The following is a 20,791-nucleotide window of genomic DNA, read 5'->3' as shown; positions in this document are numbered from 1 at the left end:
TCTCACTGTAGATCCTCTAGCCCTGCTCAATACGCCTTAGCTAACCCTTCAGTTCCACCTCCCACACATCACCTGGTTTAAATTATGTTGCTAGAGGCAATATCTCTCTCATCGTCACTCTATGCCTAGGTTTACCTCCACTGTATTCACATCCTACCATACCTTTGTCTGTACGTTATGCTTTGAATCTATTCTATCGCACCCAGAAACCTGCTCCTTTTACTCTCTGTTCCGAACGTACTAGACGACCAGTTGTTATAGTCTTTAGCCATACCCTTATCCTACTCCTCCTCTGTTGCTCTGGTGACGTAGAGGTTAATCCAGGCCCAGTAGTGCCTAGCTCCACTCCCATTCCCCAGTCGCTCTCATTTGTTGACTTCTGTAACCGTCAAAGCCTTGGTTTCATGCGTGTTGACATTAGAAGCCTCCTCACCAAATTTGTTTTATTCACTGCCTTAGCACACTATGCCAACCCAGATGTCCTAGCCATGTCTGAATCCTGGCTTAGGAAGACCACCAAAAACCCTGACATTTCCATCCCTAACTATAACATTTTCCGACAAGATAGAGCTGCCAAAGGGAGAGGAATTAGCAATTTACTGCAGAGTCTACTGCCAAGTCTCTGCGAGGTATAGCCCCGCCTTATCTCAGTTCACTGGTCACCATAGCAGCACCCACCCGCAGCACGCGCTCCAGAAGATATATTTCACTGGTCACCCCTAAATCCAATTCCTCCTTTGGCTGACTTTCCTTCCAGTTCTCTGCTGCCAATGGAACAAACTGCAAAAATCGCTGAAGCTGGAAACTCTCCCTCACTAACTTCAAGCACCAGCTGTCAGAGCAGCTTACAGATCATTGCACCTGTACATAGCCCATCTGTAAATAGCCCAACTAACTACTCCATCCCCATACTGCATTTATGTATTTATTTTGCTCCTTTGCACCCCAGTATCTCTACTTGCACATTTATCTTCTGCACATTCCAGTGTTTAATTGTAATTACTTCGCCACCATGGCCTATTTATTGCCTTTCCTCTCTTATGCTACCTCATTGGCACATGCTGTATATAGATTATATGTTTGTTTATTCCATGTGTAACTCTGTTGTTGTGTCAAACTACTTTGCTTTATCTTGACTAGGTCGCAGTTGCGAATGAGAACTTGTTCTCAACAAGCCTACCTGGTTAAATAAAGGTGTTCTCAACAAGCCTACCTGGTTAAATAAAGGTGAAATAAAAGAAAATAAAGATTATTCAAGGAGAATTCAAGGAGAATTCAAGGAGATTTCAAGGACTATTCAATGAGAATTCAAGGATTATTCAAGGATTATTCAAGGATTATTCAAGGAGAATTCAAGGAGAATTCAAGGAGATTTCAAGGATTATTCAAGGAGAATTCAAGGAGATTTCAAGGATTATTCAAGGAGATTTCAAGGATTATTCAAGGATTATTCAAGGACTATTCAAGGAGATTTCAAGGAGAATTCAAGGAGAATTCAAGGAGATTTCAAGGATTATTCAAGGAGAATTCAAGGATTATTCAAGGATTATTCAAGGAGAATTCAAGGAGATTTCAAGGATTATTCAAGGAGAATTCAAGGATTATTCAAGGATTATTCAAGGAGAATTCAAGGACTGTTCAATGAGAATTCAAGGATTATTCAAGGAGAATTCAAGGATTATTCAAGGAGAATTCAAGGATTATTCAAGGAGATTTCAAGGATTATTCAAGGAGTATTAAAGGAGTATTTAAGGAGAATTCAAGGATTATTCAGGGAGATTTCAAGGATTATTCAAGGAGTATTAAAGGAGAATTCAAGGAGAATTCAAGGAGAATTCAAGGAGAATTCAAGGATTATTCAAGGAGATTTCAAGGATTATTCCAGGAGTATTACTTGAGGTCACAGTGCCACAGATCACAGAGTTATAGTTTTTATTGTTGTTCTAGTTGGATGACTGGTTATGTTTCATGTTTTATTATTCAAATCAACAGCACTTTGATCACAAAAGAGACGGCAAACTGTAACACTGAAGCAAAGCACAGCTACTTATATAATCTACGGAAGGTAATGTAATCTTCAATTGTCAGAGTGGATGTCATTTCCTCCTACCATCCTGGCAAAACAAAATCACTGATATGACAAGCATGAGCATCATGTGGTGTTTAAACTGGCAACAGACTCATTTAAACTCCTATTATTTCCTTTGAAATGTGGCTGCCTCTACTCTCTCTGTGCGTGCTGTTCAGTGACTCAGGGGTTAAAATTACACTGGATGATGATGTGAAGCTGTTTCACTTGAATTTTAATCATGTAACCAAAACACTGACGTCCCTGACCCTAGTAATCAACCACTTTCAAGGAACTGTGTGTGTGTGTGTGTGTGTGTGTGTGTGTGTGTGCGTGTGCGTGTGTGGTAATCAAGCACATCCAAGGAGCCGCTCCACTGCCTGCAGTGTTCCCTAACAGGGGGACTAGAATAACAGTGAGATCAAGCCACTTCCGACAGAGCACTAAAACACATTAAACATTCCCCTGAAGCCTCTGGCTGACAAGTTACCACTTCCCAGGGGAATGCATAGCCGAGGTGTTATAATCAACCAGCCAGTGGTCAGATTCCAACAGCTTTATCAACTTGTTATAATCAACACACGTGTTGCCTGTCTGTCCGCCTGCTTGTATGCCTGTCTGCCACCAGATCGGGATTCAAATACTTTTTGAAACCTTTCAAATATTTTGAGAGTTTCCTTAAGCTCGCCTGGAGTGCCAGGGGGGCGCGGTTTACACTTTTGGGACTTTTCGATTGGTTCCGTTGTAAAAGGCTCAATCAAGCACATCTAATGTTTTTTTTATTTTTATGATTTGTCAATCTGTGTGCCTGCCTGTCTCTCTTTCTGCTTGCTTCCCTGTCTGTCTGTTTGTCCATCCGTCTGTCTGTCACTTCCATCCCTGCTGAGAAACTCACAGTGCCAGGTCGTGGATATGGGATCCTCCCCTTGTACTCCACCCAGCGGTAGTCGGGCCCTTCCTTGTGGGCGAACGGACCGTTGAAGGCTGCCCTGATAGAGGCCATGGAGTAGACACACACTGCTGACCCTCTGAAGACAGAACTAGGGGAGAGAAGAGACAGAAAGGGGGGTTACAATGCTGAGAAGAAGAGAGGAGAGGAGAGGAGAGGAGAGGAGAGGAGAGGAGAGGAGAGGAGAGGAGAGGAGAGGAGAGGAGAGGAGAGGAGAGGAGAGGAGAGGAGAGGAGAGGAGAGGAGAGGAGAGGAGAGGAGAGGAGAGGAGAGGAGAGGAAGAAAAAAACACAGAGTAAGAAAGAGACAGAGAGAGAGAGGGGAGAGGAGAGGAGGGGAGATAGGAAAGGAAAGAGAGAGAGAGGGGGAGAGGAGAGGAGGGGAGATAGGAAAGGAAAGAGAGAGAGAGGAGGGGAGATAGGAAAGGAAAGAGGGGGAGAGGAGAGGAGGGGAGATAGGAAAGGAAAGAGAGAGAGAGGGGGAGGGGAGATAGGAAAGGAAGAGAGAGAGAGGGGGAGAGGAGAGGAGGGGAGATAGGAAAGGAAAGAGAGAGAGAGGGGGAGAGGAGAGGAGGGGAGATAGGAAAGGAAAGAGAGAGAGAGGGGGAGAGGAGAGGAGGGGAGATAGGAAAGGAAAGAGAGAGAGAGGGGGAGAGGAGAGGAGATAGGAAAGGAAAGAGAGAGAGAGGGGGAGAGGAGAGGGGAGATAGGAAAGGAAAGAGAGAGCGAGGGGGAGAGGAGAGGAGGGGAGATAGGAAAGGAAAGAGGGGGAGAGGAGAGGAGGGGAGATAGGAAAGGAAAGAGAGAGAGAGGGGGAGAGGAGATAGGAAAGGAAAGAGAGAGAGAGGGGGAGGGGAGATAGGAAAGGAAAGAGAGAGGGGGAGAGGAGATAGGAAAGGAAAGAGAGAGAGAGGGGGAGAGGAGAGGAGGGGAGATAGGAAAGGAAAGAGAGAGAGAGGGGTAGAGGAGAGGAGATAGGAAAGGAAAGAGAGAGAGAGGGGTAGAGGAGAGGAGATAGGAAAGGAAAGAGAGAGAGAGGGGGAGAGGAGAGGAGATAGGAAAGGAAAGAGAGAGAGAGAGGGGAGAGGAGAGGGGAGATAGGAAAGGAAAGAGAGAGCGAGGGGAGAGGAGAGGAGGGGAGATAGGAAAGGAAAGAGGGGGAGAGGAGAGGAGGGGAGATAGGAAGGGAAAGAGAGAGAGAGGGGGAGAGGAGATAGGAAAGGAAAGAGAGAGAGAGGGGGAGAGGAGATAGGAAAGGAAAGAGAGAGAGGGGGGGGGGGGGAGATAGGAAAGGAAAGAGAGAGAGGGGAGAGGAGAGGAGGGGAGATAGGAAAGGAAAGGAAAGAGAGAGAGGGGGAGAGGAGAGGAGGGGAGATAGGAAAGGAAAGGAAAGAGAGAGAGGGGGAGAGGAGAGGAGATAGGAAAGGAAAGAGAGAGAGAGGGGTAGAGGAGAGGAGATAGGAAAGGAAAGAGAGAGAGAGGGGGGAGAGGAGAGGAGATAGGAAAGGAAAGAGAGAGAGAGGGGGAGAGGAGAGGAGGGGAGATAGGAAAGGAAAGAGAGAGAGAGGGGGAGAGGAGGGGAGATAGGAAAGGAAAGAGAGAGAGAGGGGGAGAGGAGAGGAGGGGAGATAGGAAAGGAAAGAGAGAGAGAAGGGGAGAGGAGAGGAGGGGAGATAGGAAAGGAAAGAGAGAGAGAGGGGGAGAGGAGAGGGGAGATAGGAAAGGAAAGAGAGAGAGAGGGGGAGAGGAGAGGAGGGGAGATAGGAAAGGAAAGAGAGAGAGAGGGGGAGAGGAGAGGAGGGGAGATAGGAAAGAGACAGAGAGAGAGGGGAGAGGAGGGGAGATAGGAAAGGGTAGATAGAGAGGGGAGAGGAGGGGAGATAGGAAAGGAAAGAGACAGAGAGAGAGAGGGGGGGAAATGAAAGAGACAGAGAGAGAAGGGGAAGAGGAGGGGAGATAGGAAATGAGAGAGAGAGAGAGGGGGGGGGAGAGGAGGGGAGATAGGAAAGGAAAGAGACAGAGAGAGAGAGGGGGGAGAGGAGGGGAGATAGGAAAGGAAAGAGACAGAGAGAGAGGGGGAAGAGGAGGGGAGATAGGAAAGGAAAGAGACAGAGAGAGAGGGGGAAGAGGAGGGGAGATAGGAAATGAAAGAGACAGAGAGAGAGGGGGAAGAGGAGGGGAGATAGGAAATGAAAGAGACAGAGAGAGAGGGGGAAGAGGAGGGGAGATAGGAAAGGAAAGAGACAGAGAGAGAGGGGGAAGAGGAGGGGAGATAGGAAATGAAAGAGACAGAGAGAGAGAGGGGAAGAGGAGGGGAGATAGGAAAGGAAAGAGACAGAGAGAGAGGGGGGGGGAGAGGAGGGGAGGGAGGAAAGGAAAGAGACAGAGAGAGAGAGAGCGAGAGAGGGGGGAGAGGAGGGGAGATAGGAAAGAGAGAGAGAGAGAGCGAGAGAGGGGGAGATAGAAAAAGGAAAGAAAGAGAGGGAGGGTGGGGAGAGGAGGGTGGAAAGGGTAAGAGAGTGTTAACATGTATCCGGGTGGGTTACAATAACACACCCAGCCGGGCCTCTCCACCCCTGACCCCTCAATAACCCCTGGGGTCACTGCAGCCCTGAGACGGGAGCGTGCACGTGTCAGGGGGATGGAAGAGTGCACGTGTCAGGCTGGTTGTTTTGTTCAGGAACTAGAGAACATCCTTTCAACGTTTCTGTTGTCTTTTAGGGAGATTCTCACTGAGAATCGTACATTTTCATTTGTTCACAGATAAAAGGTCTGCAATACAGTGAAAGTGTACTTCCTCTAAGTTCTTAAAAGGGGAACTGACAGCGTTTAAAGCAACATTAAATATTTTTTAAATCTGTTCATATGCACACCCAGGAAGAATAAGAATATGTTTTACATTTTCTGACAAGCGAACACTTAGATTGGTCATTTTGTAAATTAATGTAATGTCTGGGAATTACGTAAAGTAAGGCATTTGTTAAATTTCTATAGCAACCTAGTTTGTCATTTTCCTAATTAATAGACACCGCAGTAAATGAAACCTGGTAAAAAAACATCTGTCTTTTCCAGAGCCGGGAATGCAGACCGTTGAGCCATAGCCAATCAGAACTACAGCCTATATGCAACACGGGCCTGCCATCGTTCAATTTCAACTGGACCGCGTGTTTACAGGAAGTAAACAACAGCATGACTTTAGATCACTAGAACTCATTTATCAAAATAGACAAAAATACACCTGAATGGATTTCTGAAAATATGTAAAACACCACAGGAGTCCTCTTACATTTGGGAACTTTTTTTTTTTTTCCTATTGATCAAACAACCATGAAAAGTTAGGCTCTCTCTCCCTCAGTTGCCTAAGCGCATCAACAACAACAAGATCAACAACTAATGTTAGCCAGAGCGAAATGAGCTCAAATCTAACGAGGGAACAGTTGATAAACCATCTCAAACTTTTTCCAGTAGCTCGTCCTTCTGCAGCTTGCCTGCCAAAGCGTGCTTGTCCCAACCCATGTTTTGATAACTGAATGGGAACTTGCCTGCCTGCCTGCCAAATACATTTCTGTCACACCCTGATCTGTTTCACCTGTCCTTGTGATTGTCTCCACCCCCTCCAGGTGTCTCTTATTTTCCCCAGTGTATTTATCCCTGTGTTTCCTGTCTTTCTGTGCCAGTTCTTTTTGTATGTTCAAGTCAACCAGCATGTTTTCCCGTACTCCTGCTTCTATTCTCTTTTTTCTAGTCCTTCCGGTTTTGGCCTGTTTCTGGACTCTGTACCCGCCTGCCTGACCATTCTGTCTGCCTTGACCTCAAGCCTGTCTACCACTCTGTACCTGCCTGCCTGACCGTTCTGCCTGCCTTGACCTCTACTGTATTCACTAGTTGAATACAGTATTACTGTATGGGTCACTGGTTGAATACAGTATTACTGTATGGGTCACTGGTGTGGTTGACTACAGTATTACTGTATGGGTCACTGGTTGAATATGGCTATATACAGGGGGGTACCGGTACAGAGTCAATGTGGAGGTTATATACAGGGGGGTACCGGTACAGAGTCAATGTGGAGGCTATATACAGGGGGTACCGGTACAGAGTCAGTGTGGAGGCTATATACAGGGTGGTACGGTACAGAGTCAGTGTGGAGGCTATATACAGGGTGTTACCGTACAGAGTCAATGTGGAGGCTATATACAGGGTGGTACGGTACAGAGTCAGTGTGGAGGCTATATACAGGGTGTTACGGTACAGAGTCAGTGTGGAGGCTATATACAGGGGGGTACCGGTACAGAGTCAGTGTGGAGGCTATATACAGGGGGGTACCGGTACAGAGTCAATGTGGAGGATATATACAGGGTGTTACGGTACAGAGTCAGTGTGGAGGCTATATACAGGGGGTACCGGTACAGAGTCAATGTGGAGGCTATATACAGGGGGTATAGGTACAGAGTCAATGTGGAGGCTATATACAGGGGTACCGGTACAGAGTCAATGTGGAGGCTATATACAGGGGGTACCTGTACAGAGTCAATGTGGAGGCTATATACAGGGGGTACCGGTACAGAGTCAATGTGGAGGCTATATACAGGGGGTACCGGTACAGAGTCAATGTGGAGGCTATATACAGGGGGTACCGGTACAGAGTCAATGTGGAGGCTATATACAGGGGGTACCGGTACAGAGTCAATGTGGAGGCTATATACAGGGGGTGCCGGTACAGAGTCAATGTGGAGGCTATATACAGGGGGTACCGGTACAGAGTCAATGTGGAGGCTATATACAGGGGGGTACCGGTACAGAGTCAATGTGGAGGCTATATACAGGGGGAACAGGTACAGAGTCAATGTGGAGGCTATATACAGGGGGCACCGGTACAGAGTCAGTGTGGAGGCTATATACAGGGGGTACTGGTACAGAGTCAATGTGGAGGCTATATACAGGGGGCACTGGTACCGAGTCAATGTGGAGGCTATATACAGGGGGCACAGGTACCGAGTCAGTGTGCAGGGGTACAGGCTAGTTGAGGTAATCTGTACATGTAGGTGGGGGTGAAGTGACTATGCACTATGCAGGTGCTTCGACACCTGCATTGCTTGCTGTTTGGGGTTTTTGGCTGGGTTTCTGTACAGCACTTTGAGATATCAGCTGATGTACGAAGGGCTATATAAATACATTTGATTTGATAATAACTATGGACTTCACTGTCCGTGAGACGAGAACAACATGCTCTCTCGTGTTTGTCTATAAAGCACTTCTGAATAAACTACCTTCTTATTTATCATCACTCATCAACATTATAATTATAATTCCTAAAACCAGGTCTCAAACATGGATTCCACTTGAGGCCCATGCGGTTTCCACAGAGTTGGGTATGGCTGCCTTTTCCTGTTACTCTCCTTGCCTAATGGAATAAGCCTGCAGACTAAACTTCAACCTGAGACTCTTGTCGCTCATTTAAAATATTTAGTGTTTTTATATGGCTTGTAACTGTTACTTAACACGTACAGTTTAGGTACAACGATTAACATGTAACACGTGGGGCCCAGCTGTAAAAGAGACCTTGGCCTCAGCCTGCGTTCCTTGTTGAAATCAAGGTAGAGTAATAATAAACAGCGAGTAGCAGCAGTGTACAACAAGGAGGGGAGGGGAGGGGGGGCAATGTAAATTGTCCGATGACGATTTTTAGTAATTGTTCAGTAGTCTTTTTTGTCCTAGACTTGGTGCTCTGGTAGCGCTTGCCGTGTGGTAGCTGTTGGGTAGCCTTTTGGTCCTAGACTTGGTGCTCTCTTAGCGCTTGCCGTGCGGTAGCTGTTGAGTAGCCAGCCAAGGCTACTTCTCTAATGTTGCTGTGATAGGCCTACATGTTCCTCCTTTGCCTGGTGTGTCGTTGCAGGTTTAGTTTTTTGGTTATTAAATTTCAAGCGTTAAAAAAACGAAGTCAGACTGCACCATTTTAGTAGCCTAGCTAGGACTGTGGCATGTGTCACTAGCTAGGACTGTGGCATGTGTCACTAGCTAGGACTGTGGCTGTGTCACTAGCTAGGACTGTGCATGTGTCACTAGCTAGGACTGTGGCATGTGTCACTAGCTAGGACTGTGGCATGTGTCACTAGCTAGGACTGTGGCATGTGTCACTAGCTAGGACTGTGGCATGTGTCACTAGCTAGGACTGTGGCATGTGTCACTAGCTCGGACTGTGGCATGTGTCACTAGCTCGGACTGTGGTATGTGTCACTAGCTAGGACTGTGGCATGTGTCACTAGCTAGGACTGTGGCATGTGTCACTAGATAGGACTGTGGCATGTGTCACTAGCTCGGACTGTGGCATGTGTCACTAGCTCGGACTGTGGCATGTGTCACTAGCTAGGACTGTGGCATGTGTCACTAGCTAGGACTGTGGCATGTGTCACTAGCTAGGACTGTGGCATGTGTCACTAGCTAGGACTGTGGCATGTGTCACTAGCTAGGACTGTGGCATGTGTCACTAGCTAGGACTGTGGCATGTGTCACTAGCTAGGACTGTGGCATGTGTCACTAGCTAGGACTGTGGCATGTGTCACTAGCTCGGACTGTGGCATGTGTCACTAGCTAGGACTGTGGCATGTGTCACTAGCTCGGACTGTGGCATGTGTCACTAGCTAGGACTGTGGCATGTGTCATTAGCTAGGACTGTGGCATGTGTCACTAGCTAGGACTGTGGCATGTGTCACTAGCTAGGACTGTGGCATGTGTCACTAGCTAGGACTGTGGCATGTGTCACTAGCTAGGACTGTGGCATGTGTCACTAGCTAGGACTGTGGCATGTGTCACTAGCTAGGACTGTGGCATGTGTCACTAGCTAGGACTGTGGCATGTGTCACTAGCTAGGACTGTGGCATGTGTCACTAGCTAGGACTGTGGCATGTGTCACTAGCTAGGACTGTGGCATGTGTCACTAGCTAGGACTGTGGCATGTGTCACTAGCTAGGACTGTGGCATGTGTCACTAGCTAGGACTGTGGCATGTGTCATTAGCTAGGACTGTGGCATGTGTCACTAGCTAGGACTGTGGCATGTGTCACTAGCTCGGACTGTGGCATGTGTCACTAGCTCGGACTGTGGCATGTGTCACTAGCTAGGACTGTGGCATGTGTCACTAGCTAGGACTGTGGCATGTGTCACTAGCTCGGACTGTGGCATGTGTCATTAGCTAGGACTGTGGCATGTGTCACTAGCTAGGACTGTGGCATGTGTCACTAGCTCGGACTGTGGCATGTGTCACTAGCTCGGACTGTGGCATGTGTCACTAGCTAGGACTGTGGCATGTGTCACTAGCTAGGACTGTGGCATGTGTCACTAGCTCGGACTGTGGCATGTGTCACTAGCTAGGACTGTGGCATGTGTCACTAGCTAGGACTGTGGCATGTGTCTGTACACTTTCCCCCTGCTGCAAGCAGCAAACCGGACAGACTAAAGCAAGTTGAATTCACTGTTGGGAGCACATCAGTCTGTAATTTGATAAAGTAGATGCCTCAGCTGTTGACTGGCTGGTGTGTCCTATTCGGACCGCGGGCCTTGTGTTGGACACGTACACTATACCATTAGCCACATTATTACTGACTAGTGATCGTTCACCTTGCTAGTTTGATTGACATTCCCTGCCTTATTTACATGTGTACATTTTTGCTAAAACATATTGAGTCATTGAAACATAAACAGTGCCTCCTGAATGGAACAAGACAGAGAGAGAAAGAGAGAGAGAGAGAAGGGAGGAAGGGAGTCTCCTGCACCTGGCTGGGAGACAGAGTGAGAGACAAACAATGTACCAGGCCAGCTGTGATTTACCACCTGACAGCAATATGTTTTGGACTACCAAGAAATGTATTGGTGAATTATATATTCATCTGCTTTGCTTTATCTTGGCCAGGTCGCAGTTGTAAATGAGAACTTGTTCTCAACTAGCCTACCTGGTTAAATAAAGGTGAAATTAAAAATTAAAAAATAATGCATTGAACTACATCCATGTATTCCTCCAACAACGCCTTAGTGTACGTCATGGAACTCTTGAGTCGAATATAACCTTTTTCTAAAAACTCTTATAAAGCTAGTTTTGTAGCTTAAACTAGGATTTTTTTTTACTGAGATTATGATTGTCTGTTTGTGTCACATCTGCAAAGTAGTTCATTAAAACACTGTCAGTTCCACTTTAAAATAAAACCAGTCATTAAATCATTGTCAGTTATTGTCATAAAATGAATCATATGAATCGTACAATAATATTTGTTGTGAAATGTTTAAAGCCCAAACTCACCTGGAGGTTGAGAAAACTCCGTAGATGACAGGGTTCTGGTCGTCTTTGGTCTCCAGAATGAAGATATCGTCTGAAATGAATCACAGTGGGGAACCACAGTCAGAGACAATTAACAAAACGAATACCTTATCATGCTAGCATAATGACCTGTACTCATTTTACCAGTACATTGTACCCCGAAACACTGGCAATCAAAAGTGAAAAAGTTACAAGCCAGAAAACCAAACCACTAAACAAACAATTCAATAATTTCCTCTTATCAAAGTCATGATAATACAAATGTAAATGTTAATAAAAAAATTTGGGGGTGTAGATAAAGAGTACCGAGCTCATCAAACTGTGTGTCCAGTCCCCCAGGTCCTGGTACAGAACACACCAGACGGGCCTTGAGGAAGGTACTCCAACGGTTAATCAGACTCCTCTTCCCTCCAACGTCATTCTAACAGGAGACACAGAGATCAGACATGAAACCAACACCTACATATCTCTCAGTTAGGTACTTTTAGTCTCACTACTATCATTCAAATCGGTCTCTGTAGGATCTGCTGTTACTGTAGGATCTGATGTTACTGTATGATCTGATATTACTGTAGGATCGGCTGTTACTGTAGACTGCTGTTACTGTAGAATCTCTGTTACTGTAGGATCTGTTACTGTAGGATCTGCTGTTACTGTAGGATCTGATGTTACTGTGGGATCTGCTGTTACTGTAGGATCTGCTGTTAATATAGGATCTGCTGTTAATATATGATCTGCTGTTACTGTAGGATATGCTGTTACTGTAGGCTCTGATGTTACTGTAGGCTCTGATGTCACTGTAGGCTCTGATGTTACTGTAGGCTCTGTTACTGTAGGATCTGTTACTGTAGGATCTGTTGTTACTGTAGGATCTGCTGTTACTGTAGGCTCTGATGTTACTGTAGGCTCTGATGTCACTGTAGGCTCTGATGTTACTGTAGGCTCTGTTACTGTAGGATCTGTTACTGTAGGATCTGCTGTTACTGTAGGATCTGTTGTTACTGTAGGATCTGCTGTTACTGTAGGATCTGCTGTTACTGTATGATCTGCTGTTACTGTAGGATCTGATGTTACTGTAGGATCTGATGTTACTGTAGGCTCTGCTGTTACTGTAGGATCTGCTGTTACTGTAGGCTCTGATGTTACTGTAGGCTCTGTTACTGTAGGATCTGTTACTGTAGAATCTGTTACTGTAGAATCTGTTACTGTAGGATCTGATGTTACTGTAGGATCTGCTGTTACTGTAGGCTCTGATGTTACTGTAGGCTCTGTTACTGTAGGATCTGTTACTGTAGGATCTGTTACTGTAGGATCTGATGTTACTGTAGGATCTGTTACTGTAGGATCTGTTACTGTAGGATCTGCTGTTACTGTAGGATCTGTTACTGTAGGATCTGATGTTACTGTAGGATCTGATGTTACTGTAGGATCTGTTACTGTAGGATCTGATACTGTAGGATCTGATGTTACTGTAGGATCTGTTACTGTAGGATCTGTTACTGTAGGATCTGTTACATAAGGATCTGTTACTGTAGGATCTGTTACTGTAGGATCTGATGTTACTGTAGGATCTGTTACTGTAGGATCTGTTACTGTAGGATCTGTTACATAAGGATCTGTTACTGTAGGCTCTGCTGTCAAGCCCTTTGTGAAAATATTGTAGCGAATTCCTATTTACCTTGCAGATGCGTGCCACTCTACTGTAAACCCTCTTGTCCCACTGGCTGGACTCTACAGCTGTCTCCTTTAAGAAGAAGTAAACCTTGTCATCGTCCACACTTTGTGTGTCTGGAATGGAGAAGGAACCCACAAACTCTGGCTCTGCATGGGGAGGAAATTATATCATGGTGAGTAGGATAATACAGTATACAGATGTAGGATCTTAATTTGATCACCCCTGTTGCAGGATAACATTCCTGCATTGCAGGATATTTTAAACTTGTAGTGTATTTGAGGTTTAAAAAGGATTCTAAAGTTTGTGATTTCCACTTTGACATTTCAGACATCCCCTTACGAAAAATGTCCATTAATTCTAATCCACATAACTCACATTTTCTGTTGCTGCAGGATTATATTCCTGCTGTAACAAATTGGCTAAAATTAAGATCCTACATCTGTAGGAACCCTTTAGAACAGTCTAGAACACGATGAGTGTCTGGAATGGAGAAGAAACCCACAAACTAAGGCTCTGCATGGGAGAAACAAAGGATATCACGATGAGGACTCATCAACTCACTTCAGTATTGGACGTTTTGTCTTAGACATAAACGTAAAATAATGACTTGGAGTGATTTGCCTCCTTGAAATGAAGAGAAGAATGGCAAGAATCCCGAATTGGGTGAGTTAAGGATAACGGTTGAGGCTTGTGCCTACGACCTAGCTGAGTACATATAATTAGGAAATCTTTTGACAACTGCCATAGAGACTTCTTCTTCTGTCTTCTGCATCTCACCATTGAGCCAGTGGTCCTGGTAGGCCTCAGTGCGTATATAGTGCTGGTTGCTGCTGTGCACAGAGGTACGGAATATAGCTGCGTTGGTACCCATAAAATCCACCGACGTCCCCGCATACAAATCTCCATCTAGGGGTGAGATTGGGATGGGGTTTGGCTTAAAACATACATACATACATACATACATACATACATACTATACATACATACATACATACATACATACATACATACATACATACTGTACATACATACATACTGTACATACATACATACATACATACATACATACTGTACATACATACTGTACATACATACTGTACATACATACATACATACATACATACTGTACATACATACATACTGTACATACATACATACATACATACATACTGTACATACATACTGTACATACATACTGTACATACATACATACATACATACATACATACATACATACATACATACATACATACTGTACATACATACTGTACATACATACATACATACATACATACATACATACATACATACATACATGTATACATATATACATACATACATACATACATACACACACACATACATACATACATGTATACATATATACATACATACATACTGTACATACATACATACATACATACATACATACATACATACTGTACATACATACATACTGTACATACATACATACATACATACATACATACATACATACATGTATACATACTGTACATACATACATACATACATACATACATACATACTGTACATACATACATACATACATACATACATGTATACATACTGTACATACATACATACATACTGTACATACATACATACATACATACATGTATACATACTGTACATACATACATACATACATACATACTGTACATACATACTGTACATACATACTGTACATACATACATACATACTGTACATACATACATACATACATACTGTACATACATACATACATACATACATACATACATACATACATACATACATACATACATACATACATACATACACATCTTCATAAGACCCTCATCAAGGTAGAGTCAATTTGGTTGAACGCATCAATCTGGCTGGTTGACAAGGCTAAGAGTAAAATGGGTCGGTTTCATTGTTTTGGAAACTATATATATTTACAGCTATACCCTTTTGGAAAAGAAAATGTATATCAAAATGTATTATTATGAAATATGTCTGTCATATTTATTGGACAGTATATTGTTTATATAATATATAGCCTGTGTGAATATGGAATTCAGCAAATACTTATGGCTATTCAATCACATAGAGAGGTACCATAGAACTCCTAAAACGCACAGAGCAGGACCTCATTCCCAGTGGTAGCAACTAACTCTGTTGTCCCTAATTATGAACCATATGTTTTATGTACTGGGGTCTGGCGGGATTTACGTCCACTTCAAACTATGTGAGAACTAAATCATGTGGTTCTCTCCTCTAACTCCCTTCCTGGTCACACCATTTCTGGAGGCTGGAAGGGTGGGTTTGATTACCGCATCGGTCACATATTGAATATTGTGTGTCACAGTCAGCGTTAACAGTTCTGTAAGTCATTGTGGAGGAAATGGTCTCCTTAATGTCAATATTTTCCATATTAACTTACTTACCAGTGAGCCTGGTCATGCTCTTCAAATACTGAAAATATAGCACGTGTGCCTGTCAACGTTCTGTATGTCACTACAAGGGTTTTGTATGTGGACATTGTATTTGTATATGACTTACCGGTGAGCCTGGCGGTGAAGGGTTCCCGTGGACTAAAGGGACATTTCCCCCGTCCAGACTCCACAGCATGGCTCTGCAGACGGAACAACGGCTCCTAGGAGACCCACAGAGAACCACAGAGATTCGATATAATTATATTCTACTCATGTTATGTTCTATTTTATGGGATATACCGTCTGAGATCATACAGCCAGTTGGGTTCTCATTTGATCGCGCAGACAGGAATAAATATCTCTCCGGGAAGAAGAAGGGCAGGGATATATATTTCATGATTAACTACTCATGGTGTGATTGTGATAACATACAGGAACTCAAGTCCTTTTGTTCACTCGATGTAGAATACCTCACAATCAAATGCCGACCGTATTACCTCCCAAGACAATTCTCTTCGGTTATAGTCTCAGCTGTGTATATTCCCCCTCAATCCGATACCATGACGGCCCTCAAAGAACTTCACTGGACTTTATGCAAACAGGAAACAACATATCCTGAGGCTGCATTTATTGTAGCTGTGGATTTTAACAAAGAAAATTTGAGGAAAACTCTATAGACGTTCTATCAACACATCGACTGTAGTTCTCGCGCTGCTAAAACACTCAACTACTGCTACTCCAACTTCTGGGATGCCCTCCCAGCCCTCCAGCCCTCCATTCGGCAAATCTGACCACGACTTGCCCCTCCCTTCCTATAGGCAGAAACTCAAACAGGAAGTACCCGTGCTGAGGACTATTCAATGCTAGTCTGACCAATCGGAATCCACGCTTCAAGATTGTTTTGATCATGCGGACTGGGATATGTTCCGGGTAGCCTTTGAGAATAACATTAACGAATACACTGATACGGTAACTGAGTTTATCAGGAAATGTATAGGATATGTTGTACCTACTGTGACTATTAAAACTATTAAAAGCACTCGTGCCAAACTGAAAGCATGGTGACTGGGAATATGGCAGAATACAAACAGTGTAGATATTCCTTCCGTAAGGCAATCAAACAGGCTAAACGTCAGTATAGAGACAAAGTGGAGTCGCTCAGACACGAGACGTATGTGACAGGGTCTCCAGACAATCACGGACTACAAAGGGGAAAACCAGCCACGTCACAGACACGGACATCTTGCTTCCGGACAAACTAAACACCTTCGCTCTGAGGATAACACAGTGCCACCGACGCAGCCTGTCTCCTTCTCCGTGGCCAACGTGAGTAAGACATTTAAGAGTGTTTAAGCTCGTGTCCTCAGAGCATGCGCAGACCAGCTGGCTGGAGTGTTTATGGACATATTCAAACTCTCCCTATCCCAGTCTACTGTCCCCACATGCTTCAAGATGGCCACCATAGTTCCTGTGCCCAAGAAAGCAAAGGTAACTGAACTAAATTATTATTGCCCCATAGCACTCACTTCTGTCATCATGAAGTGCTTTGAGAGACTAGTCAAGGATCATATCACCTCTACCTTACCTGACACCCTAGACCCACTTCAATTTGCTTACCGCCCCAAAAGATCCACAGATGATGCAATCGCCATCACACTGTACACTGCCCTATCCCATCTGGACAAGAGGAATACCTATGTAAGACTGCTGTCCATTGACTACAGCTCAGCATTCAACACCATAGTACCCTCTAAGCTCATCATTAAGCTTGAGGTCCTGGGTCTGAACCCCGCCCGGTGCAACTGGGTCCTGGACTTTCTAACGGTCCGCCCCCAGGTGGTGAAGGTAGGAAACAACACCTCCACTTCGCTGATCCTCAACACAGGGGCCCGTGCTCAGCCCCCTCCTGTACTCCATGTTCACCCATGACTGCGTGGCCATGCACGCCTCCAACTCAATCATTAAAGTTTGCAGATGACACAACAGTAGTAGGCCTGATTACCAACAATGACGAGACAGCCTACAGGGAGGAGGTGAGGGTCCTTGGAGTGTGGTGTCAGGAAAATAACCTCACACCCAATGTCAACAAAACTAAGGAGCTGATCGTGGACTTCAGGAAACAGCAGAGGGAGCACCCCCCTATCCACATAGTCGGGACCACAGTGGAGAAGGTAGAAAGAATCAAGATCCTCGGCGTACACGTCACGGACACACTGAAATGGTTCACCCACACAGACAGTGTGTCGATGAAGGCGCAACAGCAACTCAAAGTTGGTTTGGGACCTAAAACCCTCACAACATTTTACAGATGCACAATTGAGAGCATCCAGCCGGGCTGTATCACCGCCTGGTACGGCAACTGCACCGCTGTGGAACACTAGTCACTTTAATAATGTTAACATATTTTGCATTACTTATCTCATACTGTATTCTATTCTACTGTATCTTAGTCTATGCCGCTCTGACATCGCTTATCCATATATTTATATATTCTTAATTCCATACTTTAGATTTGTTTGCATTGTTGTGAAACTGTTAGATATTACTTGTTAGATATTACTGCACTGTTGAAGGTAGAAACACAAGCATTTTGAGACACCTGCAATAACATCTGCTAAACATGTGTATGTGACCAATAACATCTGCTAAACATGTGTATGTGACCAATAACATCTGCTAAACATGTGTATGTGACCAATAACATCTGCTAAACATGTGTATGTGACCAATAACATCTGCTAAACATGTGTATGTGACCAATAACATCTGCTAAACATGTGTATGTGACCAATAACATCTGCTAAACATGTGTATGTGACCAATAACATCTGCTAAACATGTGTATGTGACCAATAACATCTGCTAAACATGTGTATGTGACCAATAACATCTGCTAAACATGTGTATGTGACCAATAACATCTGCTAAACATGTGTATGTGACCAATAACATCTGCTAAACATGTGTATGTGACCAATAACATCTGCTAAACATGTGTATGTGACCAATAAAATTTGATTTGATTTGATATGTGGATCGTTGCAGAGAATGATGTCACATCCACAATAGCATTAGCCTCCTCTACCACAGAGAACCATCTCAACCACCACAATGTAATAATTTCATCTCTGCAATAGCATTAGCCTCCTCTACTGGAACAGAGAGTTTAGTCAGAGAGATGGAACAGAGAGTTTAGTCAGAGAGATGGAACAGAGAGTTTAGTCAGAGAGATGGAACAGAGAGTTTAGTCAGAGAGATAGAACAGAGAGTTTAGTCAGAGAGATGGAACAGAGAGTTTAGTCAGAGAGATGGAACAGATAGTTTAGTCAGAGAGATGGAACAGAGAGTTTAGTCAGAGAGATGGAACAGAGAGTTTAGTCAGAGAGATAGAACAGAGAGTTTAGTCAGAGAGATAGAACAGAGAGTTTAGTCAGAGAGATGGAACAGAGAGTTTAGTCAGAGAGATGGAACAGATAGTTTAGTCAGAGAGATGGAACAGGGAGTTTAGTCAGAGAAATGGAACAGAGAGTTTAGTCAGAGTTTAGTAAGAGATGGAACAGGGAGTTTAGTCAGAGAGATGGTACAGGGAGTTTAGTCAGAGAGATGGAACAGAGAGTTTAGTCAGAGATGGTACAGAGAGTTTAGTCAGAGCCTCTCTCTACTGGATTATTGGCATGGGAAACATATGTTAACATTGTCAAAGCACAGGAAGTAGATAATAAACAAAAGTGTACAGACGTACACATGTGCCTCCTCTCCCCTCCCCTCTCTCCTTTCCTCACCTCAGTGCTGTGTCCCAGGTCTATGTAGGTGCATTGTGGGTGGTAGGCCCCGGTGCCACAGACATACACATGCCCCCACCCCCCGTCTCTCCTTTCCTCACCTCAGTGCTGTGTCCCAGGTCTATGTAGGTGCATTGTGGGTGGTAGGCCCCGGTGCCACAGACATACACATGCCCCCACCCCCCGTCTCTCCTTTCCTCACCTCAGTGCTGTGTCCCAGGTCTATGTAGGTGCATTGTGGGTGGTAGGCCCTGGTGCCACAGACATACACATGCCCCCACCTCCCCTCTCTCCTTTCCTCACCTCAGTGCTGTGTCCCAGGTCTATGTAGGTGCATTGTGGGTGGTAGGCCCCGGTGCCACAGACATACACATGCCCCCACCTCCCCTCTCTCCTTTCCTCACCTCAGTGCTGTGTCCCAGGTCTATGTAGGTGCATTGTGGGTGGTAGGCCCCGGTGCCACAGACATACACATGCCCCCACCTCCCCTCTCTCCTTTCCTCACCTCAGTGCTGTGTCCCAGGTCTATGTAGGTGCATTGTGGGTGGTAGGCCCCGGTGCCACAGACGTACACATGGGTCTTATTGAAGGGCTGGAGGAGACGCACGTAGTTGGCGCAGTCAGTCTGAAACAATGTTAGGATTTACATTAAACATACATGACACACATCTACAGTACTGTCATAGTTAACAGAGACTAAACATTAAATATAAATGCCATTTAGAAGACGCTTTTATCCAAAAGTGTGTGCAGACAGACAGTATGAGTGGCCCCAGTGAGAATCAAACCCTTGATAATGGCGTTGAAAGTGCCCTACCAACCTGCGCTAAAGAGGACCATCCTAAATCCTGTTCCTCTACCCACAAGCCTCATTTAACCCGTTCGCTATCTTTGCCTCGGGGCCGATTATTTATGAAGAAATCCACCAATAATAATTGATTGAACCTTGTCAGATTAGAACGTCCTGTCTCCTCAGGTTGTTACTGTGTGTAAATATAAAGGAGATGTCAGAGGGATGAGACGTCTCCCCTGGGTCTCATAATACACAACAACAACATGAGCATCAATAAAGAGGGGCCTTGTTTTAATTATACACCATGAGGGATCCTTGGCCTCATCCCAATAATGTGCTCTGAGCCAGAGGACTACTAAATAAGGCCTCAGATCTTAAGAGCACCTAAACAGCATTGTGGGAAAGTTCGTCCATGTTTGTTCTGGCTCTTTGTTACTTACCGACAGGTTCTTCCCTGCCAATCTGCAATGTTCGACGTGTTCCTCCACAGCTGGCCAGTAAATCTAAAGGAGAGAGGGAGGGAGGGAGGGAGGGAGGGATGGAGGGAGGGGGGGGGAGGGAGGGAGGGAGGGAGGGAGGGAGGGAGGGAGGGAGGGAGGGAGGGAGGGAGGGAGGGAGGGAGGGAGGGAGGGAGGGAGGAGGAGCGGGAGAGAGGGGGAGTGAGAGGAGGGAGGGAGGGAGGGATACAGGTGAGGCTTAAAATATGGATACGGTACAACCTTTCATCATTACTTTATGATACCCCCATCTGTGTTTAATTGAGAACGTGGCGATCTAAGAGAACACAGTTGGGAAGG

General features: G+C 44.9%; 1 protein-coding gene across 1 annotated transcript in view; it reads right to left on the bottom strand.

Moving 5' to 3' along the window:
- Nucleotides 1-20,791, bottom strand: part of LOC109881347 (semaphorin-3D) — a 164,883-nt gene that overhangs the window by 35,761 nt on the left and 108,331 nt on the right. Inside the window, exons 4-11 of the mRNA XM_031825737.1 lie at nt 20,435-20,497; nt 19,707-19,826; nt 15,547-15,640; nt 13,779-13,907; nt 13,005-13,147; nt 11,633-11,747; nt 11,309-11,378; nt 2,964-3,108 (exon numbers count right to left, since the gene is read on the bottom strand). Coding sequence (XP_031681597.1) covers nt 2,964-3,108; nt 11,309-11,378; nt 11,633-11,747; nt 13,005-13,147; nt 13,779-13,907; nt 15,547-15,640; nt 19,707-19,826; nt 20,435-20,497 — 879 coding nt within the window. The remainder of the gene's footprint in view (nt 1-2,963; nt 3,109-11,308; nt 11,379-11,632; nt 11,748-13,004; nt 13,148-13,778; nt 13,908-15,546; nt 15,641-19,706; nt 19,827-20,434; nt 20,498-20,791) is intronic.

Source organism: Oncorhynchus kisutch, linkage group LG5, assembly GCF_002021735.2.
Source record: "Oncorhynchus kisutch isolate 150728-3 linkage group LG5, Okis_V2, whole genome shotgun sequence".
Lineage (NCBI taxonomy): Eukaryota > Metazoa > Chordata > Actinopteri > Salmoniformes > Salmonidae > Oncorhynchus > Oncorhynchus kisutch.
Note: the sequence above shows the minus strand (reverse complement) of the source record. Positions and strands in the feature narration are given on the sequence as shown.